The sequence below is a fragment of the Leptonychotes weddellii genome, chromosome 14, assembly GCF_054177405.1.
Source record: "Leptonychotes weddellii isolate Sample4059 chromosome 14, ASM5417740v2, whole genome shotgun sequence".
In the NCBI taxonomy this organism is placed as follows: Eukaryota; Metazoa; Chordata; class Mammalia; order Carnivora; family Phocidae; genus Leptonychotes; species Leptonychotes weddellii.
In genome coordinates this window covers 21,910,065-21,918,970 of record NC_138382.1, presented here as the reverse complement: position 1 = coordinate 21,918,970, position 8,906 = coordinate 21,910,065, and the positions used below count along the sequence as shown (strand labels likewise).

The following is an 8,906-nucleotide window of genomic DNA, read 5'->3' as shown; positions in this document are numbered from 1 at the left end:
ATTAAGCCTCTGTGTCCCCTCAGCCTCCCTAGAACAGGGTGACCAGGCGGGAACTGTGGGTGCCCCAACGCTCACAGCACTGCCTACCGAAACTCAGTAAATGTGTGCACCTCCATTTGCTCCTAAAACACTTGGCACTCTGAACTCTGGCCTCTGAAAGACAGACATCAAGTTCACTTAGGAAACATATGTGCTAATCTCAGAAGAGTGAAGGCATTCCAGAAAGAGTCAAGAGGTTTATATAGTACTGGATGCTTTTCCTAGGAGTTTCTGAAATGAAAGAAAAAAGGCAAACTTTTCAGAATGGGTGTGGGGAAGGGGAAAAGGTGGGATTTTATGTGATTTAAATTAAAGAATAAGGGCCGATTATTCATGATTATCTTTTCTCTATCGAGAAAAACTCACGAGTGACCCAGCGGGCCCTAGGTCGACCCTTACATCAGAAACTGGGCCTGGGATCAGCGGCTACTGACTCTTTTTTACACCAACAGTAAGTTCGCTACCTGCCATATGGCATTCCCTGGCCTTTATGTTTGAAGGTTAATACACACAGCCTACCTGGATAAACCCACATGAAAGGTGCAATGCTAACACTAGAATTCCTCTTGGAGAGTTAGAAAATTGCTAGGCATTATTTTTGGAAAAGGTCAGCAGCAGCATTAGGCTAGACGAAAGAGCCCCAGACTTCAGGGAGGTCGATTGGGGCCTGAATATAAACTCTCCCATGTGTTCGGGGTGTAATTCGGGTTTGTTAATTCTCCTCCTAACCTCTCTGGACCCTGGTTTGCTCACCTGTAAAACAGAGTAATAATATCTGTCCGGCAGCATTGACAAGGATTCACATTTTTTTCAATGTGCAAATGCCAACTCACAGGACCTGGCACATAAAAGGCATTAGATACTGCTTGTTTAATGATAATAAAAACGCAGACTTTACAAAAGGGGCTCGTGACATTAAAGAACACATGGGAGAGTTTATATTCAGGCCCCGATCGGACCTCCCTGAAGTGAAAATGAAGTATTTTAAATCTCAAATATTGTATCTTTAATTCGGCAAATGTAATGCTGAAACTCCAAATCCGGGAAAATAAAACAATATCTAATATATTTTTTTAAAAGAATTTCAATTGTATATTAGATTTCTGTCTAATTTTCTTCCCTAGATTATTTCTCAAAGTTACCAAGAAGGTTCCCTGACCCTCTTATCTTTTCTACCTTTTTAAAAGAATCTCTCTTTTTTTTTTTTTTTTTGGCAGCCTTGCTCATTTCCTCACTCTGGAGAGTCACGTACAAAATAAAAAAACAAGCAGTGAGAAGATGAGAGTGTACATCTCTGCAGATATTAATGCTGCTGGTGCTGAGCTGACGCAGAAGGGTGTCAGAGAAATATTTCTCCGGGGTCAAATGGGGTGGAGGTGAGGAAGGTCAATCAGGCCAGGAATACAGGAAGGGAGAAAAGACTGGATGCTAATCAGCCCAGCCATTCATGTATACAAAACTGTGCTTTGCAATGGTGAGCTTTACACAAGATCCAGGCCAGAAAGGAGGCTGTGCCCAGGGACAGGCCTAGCACGGAGAGGAGAGAGATTCTCGCCTTGTACACAAAATTTAAGGGAACACCCAAAATTTAGTGATTAAGATGCATAGTATTTTAATGTAGTATTGTTCAAAATAAAAATTAATACAAAGAGCTATAATGAAATAGCAAAGTTTTAAAGAAAGATGGATCTGACCCTGAACTTGCAGGACTCAACTCATTAATCCCAGCCTTCTCCGATCCATCTTTCTTTAAGGTTTGATATTTTCCTGCAGATCTTTTTCGCGTTATTTTTTTGTCCTTTATTTTTATTTTATTTTTCTCTTTAAGTAGGTTCCACGCCCAGCATGGAGCCCAATGCGGGGCTCAAACTCATGACCCTGAGATCAATACCTGAGCTGAGATGAAGAGTTGGATGTTTAACAGACCGAGCCACCCAGGTGCCCCCATTTTTTGCCCTTTATTTTGGCATTAAAATACTATATATCTTGATTTCTGCGATTGTTGGTGCCCCTTTAAATTCAGTGCCCTAAGGGAGGTTCTCACCTGCCTTACCCTAGTCCTGGCCCTGCCTGGGTGCAAAGGGAGCTGCATGAAAGCAGAGAGAGTCTGCTTGGGAGCTCACTGGGAACCAGTGGGGACAACTTCTAAGTAGCCATTCATGGTGCTTTTCAGAATCCCAACACTCAGTTATCTTTTCAAGTCCATGTAAGAATAATTATTGGTAGGTGACAAAAGCAGGCAACGGAAACATGGATCTCACACTTGTCTTTATTGGTAAATGTGTTTGGCTCTGAATTATCAACTACATCACAAATTCCAGTACAACAGATCTCATTTCCATGTACAGGGCTACATAATAGAGAATTCCAAGCTCCACTGCTCACTCATCCATTGACAAGCCCTGGAGTCTCTGAGCAGACTAAAAGAATGCAAGTCATGTTTTAGGTCTGCTCTCTTGCATCCGAGGAGAGAGGAAAATAAAGTGGAGCAATGCGTAGCAGTCCACAGAGACCCCTCCGAACCCATCCCCACAGACGGTGGTGCAGCATCAGAGGGCCGAAGGGCTGAGACCGGCTGCCAGAGGCTCACTGCCCATGGTGGGGAAGCAGGGACACCTCCAAGAGGGGATGGGTGCAACACTCAGACCTGGCATGGAACCAGCATCCATCTCACCCAAGTTCCTTCCTTCAAAAGTGGGCAGAGGTTGTGGGCTCCATGAATTCACCCCCCACCCATCAACCTCTCCCAGAGCTCTGCCCACACACAGAAGCTCCGCTCTCAGTAACACAGATCTCTTCAAGAGAACAAAAGATGGCATTGAGGTGTTGACACCAAGGACCGTACCCACGTGTCAGCTATTAGACCCAAATCTGGCCAGGATCTACTTCAACTGGAACTTGGGGTGCAATGTGTAGGAAAGGGCAGAGAGTACATGAAGCCCAGAAGAGAAGCACGATTCAGGAAGTGAGGGGCAATCTTACTGCCTTTGCTACTTGGCCATCCTCTCCCTCCCCAAACTCAAGAGTTCAGGAATCTAAGGCAGAGCGACCCATCGCCAATATCTTACAAATGAAATGAGTATTCTCCTCTTCCAAAACCAATGTTGATAAAAGTCTAGACAGGGCTCAAGGAAAACTAAAACCTTATATGTAAAGGCAAACAAAAGCTCTCAGGAGGGAGAGAAACACCCTTAGAAAGAAACAAACGGCCTCTCTCAATAAGGCTCCAGCAGGGAGACAGATGCAGATCTGCTTCTGTGGGTATCAGCAAATGGCGCTGATGGAAGTTGGAACTGGGAAGAAGTGTAATCATTAGCATCATGGTTCCTGAACCCCGAGAAGAAGAGGGAGAGTGGGAGCTTGAGAGGGGCAGAGGGATGGATATTTATGGTTCAGAGGGAGTAAACCAGGAGAGAGACAGTATGAGACCAGTTAGTGCTCAACTAATAGAAAGTTAAGAATCTGAGTCTTGTCTCTCCAGGTAACAAGTTAATTTCTCTCTGTTCTTTTAGCCGCAGACAGAAGGCCAACTTCTGTTACTCTGAAAGTGAGCCGTGGTCAGGAGCAGGGGTGGGAATGAATACCCGGTGTGAGGGTAGAAACGGACATGGACATCCACCCTTTCCTGCAGGAAGACAACTCAGGTGGCTGCTCCATGGTTCTGTCTCTGCTTATTTGACCAGCGGACATATCACGTAATCTCCTCTAGTAAAGGCATTCTCTAACATGGAGACTAACTCTTTTGATATCATTAGGGTAGCATAGGATTTTATCCTGTCCCCTCTATATCAACCACTTTATTGGAACTTTAGGACTATGGGACTCAGTCTACATGTCATCATTACCTAATAATGATCTTGGTTTCCGCTTTAACACACCCAGAAGGTCAACGGCATGGTTTAATAAATGTGCGAAGTAATAACAACAGGATAGAGAATGTTGATGTCTACCCATATTCATAGCATGTACAGTAACTGATAAGAGTAATTTAGACACTAGGCATTAGCATTAGATTTTTGTTTTCTTCCTAGAATTCTCCCCTCCCTACCACCCCTGTTTCGGTTCAAGCTCACACCAATCTAATCTCTTACAAATTACAGGAATCTATCTGTTCTGAACTCATTTTTAGAATCTCTCAACGTTAATACCAACACTGACATACTCCCTATGTCACACTATTGATAGAGGTCCCCTTGCCAGAAACCCAGTGTAGGCCTCGATACCTGAGGCACCCAAAGAGGAAGCCTTTCAGGATAAAAAGTCTGGAGAGCATTGGGCAGCTAACTCCATCAAGTTTCGGTATGGCTGAACGACTAAGGGGACATTCCAACTTATCAGAGGCCCTTGCACAGCATGGGGGATCCTGGGTGGAAGAAAGGCAGCCCCTAAATAACGAGAAACATACTAGAGATAAGCAGCCTGGTCCTTAAGATGCAGTGTACTCAGGTCCCTGAGAGGAGCCAGGCGGCCAGGGCCGGCAACTAGGGGACAAAATGTGATCATCTGCTTCAGCTGAGCGATAAACCACATTTGGAGTCATCGAAAGTGTTGACCCGAAACCAGTGCCGTCCACCTGCCTTTGCAGAACAAGGAGCCTCTTACTTCTGGAGTCTTCCCAGCTCACGACACGGTCCTCATTTCCTCAATGACACTCACCATGTGAGAGCTGAACACCTCTGGGTTTAGGGTCCCTACAGACCAGACCTGAAGTGGCCAGCCATGTTCGGCCCCCCAGCCTATCTTAGCCCCCAGGTACCACCAAGTAAATAGGAAATCTGAAACTGGCAATAATATACTCAGCGTGCTTCCTACGACTTTCCAGCACAATCTACCCAGGGTGAACTGTTACCACGGAAAGATGAACAAAGCCCAGTACGAATAAAGGCAGAGGCAAAAACAGACTGCATATCACAGGACATTAAAAGGATATTCACAGGACTGGAAAGCCATATTTATATATTCCAATGATATCAGCTGCTATCTCTAACTGTTGGACTTACGGGTGATTTTTAATTTGATCCTTATTTCATCCTTATCTCTTATGTTTTCCAAATTTCCTACTGTAATCTCTATTATTTCTTTTTTATTTTAAAGTACCTCATTTTAGGGCAGCTGAAGGCTCTTGGGGGTAACTAAGACTTAATTCTGTCTTACCAGCAGAAATCATCAGGCCTATACCACCTAGGGTGACCGATCCATTGTGCTTTGTCTGGGACAGTCCTGTTCCTAGGAACCCTCTCAGTCCTGGTGGTCACTCTAATACCCACATTCCTTTTTCCTTTAGGCACAAGGACTGCCTTCTAAGTTTCCCCTCTTTGAGGAGCTCAAGCATTCCAAAAGACACAGCCTTCTCTCAGCAAAAGGGAGCAGGCTCAGAGAGAGGGCAGCAGGGATCCAACATGGATCCCTAAGGGGGGTCCTGCTTAGGGGCTGAGCCTCGCAGCAAGAAGACCTTTGTGCTTGGCTATCAGGTTGAACGAAGAAGCAGGTCTCATTCCAGTTCTTTCCTGTCCGTGGTATGGAGCAAATTCATCTTACCCGCTTTTCAAGAGAAGTGACAACACCCAAGGAAAAGGACACTCAAACAAACGAGCAACCACAACATTGGCGAACGTAAGGAGAACATGGAGAGCGGGCCTATGGGTAATCTGAGACGAAGCTCAGCCATGGTGGGTCACCCTCTCAGACTGGCAGAATGAGCGAAGACGGAGAAAATCTGCACTTCACAAGGAGGAAACCTGCACTCTGTTAGAAGAGCTGCCATACAGGATTGAGCCTCACACCCCAGAAAAACTCCCATCAAGCTGTCTCTACTTAACCATAGGGAGCACTCAGTTGTTCCCAGCATCTGGGTAGCAGGGGCTTCTTAGCAACGTAAGAGGCTCCCCTACATTTGTGTTTGCTGAGCTGGTCCTGGTCCACAATCTGCTGGCATGTGCAAGGGTGGCCAAATGGAAACCAAACTGGGGGTGCAGTTTGATTCAATTCCTCCTGTTGGTACCCACGCTCCAGGGGGCTGGGCCTGGGTCAATGTCCAGAACAAATGCATTAGGATCCTGCCTCTGCTGGCAGGCTCCCAGGACATCACGGATGATTTGGAGAAATTGGAGGGAAATGTCTGAGGTGGGGGGCATGCCTAGTTCCATCTCAGGCTGGCTGATGGTGTGGGAGTAAAAACAGTTCTGAGAACATCATTAAGCGTGTCTCCCCCTCAATCCATGGTCATTTTTCCCTGTTAGCCATTCAATGTAGGCTTGGAGTGGTTTCCCTAGAAGGTCCAGGTAGCCTATGACCGGCTGGCATTTCTTTTTTGAGAACAAATAATATCACCCAGGGGTCAAATGCTAATAAAATGACATCTCTCATCTCACTTAGTTTTAAGTGTGCTTGGAACGGGATTTGCTAACGAATCTTCATTTCAGTGGAATTTGTAACATGGCTTACATTTTAAATGTAATTATGCAGCATGTATTCATTTCCTTTCTTCTAGGGAACTCAAGTTGCTTTTTAAAGCATTATTTGATAGCTTCTTGCCATCTCCTCTGGAGTTGAAAAGAGAATATGATATCAAGCTGTTCTAGCTAGCAATGGGGAACTATGGCACCGAGAGGGAAACAGAATTAGACTGGGACCTACAGATTCGAGCCATGAAGACCCCCGAGGGACGAGTTGTCAACCCAGTGTGCTGTAAACGAAGCCTTTTCTAAGGATCCTAAAATAACTGCATTCTCCCTCTGTCCTAACACTCATGCTGGGCAGAATGGGCTAAGCTTATTTTTAAAGTGCAGGTCACAGCCTTCAAAGGGATATAAACAGTTCCCAAAGCAGCTATTACTTGGCCGATTAAATGCTTAGAAGAAAATATACTTTTGAAAGACAAAATTAATAGGCAAAAGATAGAGAAGAGTGCCAGAGCAATTGTTTCTACCTGGTGTTAAATCCTGTCCCTGACCATCGAAATGGACCACAGGCCCAGGCTGTAGCGAGGCTTGAAGATAAGCCTGGGTAACTCTCAGGACCCTCATCCTTTGATCTAATGAGCTCCCGGGGTCCTGGATGTAAGTCAGAATTTGTGCTCGTGTGTACTCAAAATAACGTTGCAAATACATTCAAAATCTCTGCATTTCTGTGGAAAGTATTGCCTCCAATCCTCCCCTTATTGGCAACATGATGATAGTGTGTGTATGGCAGTTAAGGGGAGCAGGCGGAGTGCCTGTGTGATCTTTTCAACTACAGTTAAACACGCTCCCTCTCCTTATTATGTCTTATTTCCCTAGTCTTAGCTGGTCTAGGAATCTGTGCTTATCTACATCATTGCCTAATAGGCATGAAACCAATGAGAAGACACACGTGCGTACACACACACGCGTGAACTATAATACCTGGGGAAGTATGGCACACTCTGCAGGAAATCAATAAATATCCATTTTTCATTGGAAGCAGAATCAAAGGGGACAAGTCAGAGTTCTTTATATGCATCTGCCACAGGGAGTTACAGCCCTAGGTACTCAAAGAGGGCATGCACTACAAGGACAAACTCATACAGTTCAAGAGACAGTTCTAATTTAATTCTGGCCCCAGGCCTAGGACCCTAGCTAATTTACAAGGCTGCTCTAAGAAAGACACACATTTGGAGATGACAATAAGTATATACCATTTGTTTTTCTTGCAGGGGAAGCTATAACGCATTCCCACCCTTCAAAAGAACCCCAGATCGATGATTCAGGGGGTCGGGGGGGTTGCTGGTTAGTGGTTCTTTCTTTCTCTTTTTCTCAACTCAGAAGGTGTGTTTCCATTGTACCCTGTCAAAGTTTTTCCCAGTAGTCAAGGAGAGGATAGCACATGGCTGCCCTTGAGCCGAGTTTGTAAATCCTACTGGGAAACCACCCCATGCTGTCAGATGAAGTGGTTTTCAGACACGTCTACACAGACTAGTTGAATTAAAGACCAACTCCAGACTTGATGTTGCTGAGCTCCTCAGCTCCATCTTGCCATCCTGATTGATCGAGGAGATGGGTCTATAGTTAAAGTGGCTTTAGCACTTTGAGGGCTTAGTCATTAGAGCATACTGCTTTCTCTTTGGAAGGCAACTTCTTGCTTGGCTAGGTTATGGAAGCTAAGGAGTGACGTCAAGATGTTGTCTGGCCAGAATTTGCAGATAACCATAGAACTCTTCTCCTCCATCAGGCATGGATTTAGCCTCCTTTAGTTCCTGCAGTGACATAGGAGCCTCCAAATACCAAATTATTATCAGGCGGTCTTGGGGGAACCTCTGGGCCCTGCAATAAAGTAGACAGACTTGCTATTGGAAAGTGCTCGGGAGCAATGCAGCCCTGTTCAGATTGCTCTAAAATCCTGCAAACCATCTCTGGACTCTTTAAATGAATCCACTCACATAGCTCCTGAGAGTGAAAAAAGTACTTCAGGGGATATAATTGATCATCATCTTTTGCTTAAGTGATCTTACACATCATTTAAAGCAATCTGGTTTGATCCTGTTCATTTGTTCGTTTGCTGTTTTGTTTTTAAGACAAAGCTATACAAGCATGGAGACTCTGTCATTTTGGACAAGCCACTTCTGAGGGTTGTTTGTAAAATAAGGTGTATTAATTGATCTTTAAGGTCTAACTCAGGGGTCACAAACAGATGGTGGACTATGGACCAACTCTGACTCATACTGATAAAATGTATTGATTCCACACAGTGTTTTAAATCTGAGGGAATTCATATAAAAATAATAAATGCTGTTCTTGCTGGAAAACTGAGAGGATCTGGTAATAGCAGGCCAATGTTCTGGGAAGGCCTTCACAATGCCACATCATCTTTCTGACCCAGCCTACTTCTCATATGACCTGCCTGATCCTATA

General features: G+C 44.7%; 1 protein-coding gene across 6 annotated transcripts in view; it reads right to left on the bottom strand.

Annotated features, from left to right (window-relative positions):
* Window positions 1–8,906, bottom strand: part of NTRK2 (neurotrophic receptor tyrosine kinase 2) — a 315,903-nt gene that overhangs the window by 130,254 nt on the left and 176,743 nt on the right. The window contains exon 17 of one of the 6 annotated variants that reach the window (XM_081802907.1): window positions 2,292–8,318. The exons of 4 other annotated variants lie outside the window; for them this stretch is intronic. In XM_081802907.1, coding sequence (XP_081659033.1) covers window positions 8,290–8,318 — 29 coding nt within the window. In that variant the 3' untranslated portion in view covers window positions 2,292–8,289. Of the gene's footprint in view, window positions 1–2,291; window positions 8,319–8,906 lie in introns of those variants that run through there. One more of the 6 variants, XM_081802908.1, reaches the window with a different exon arrangement.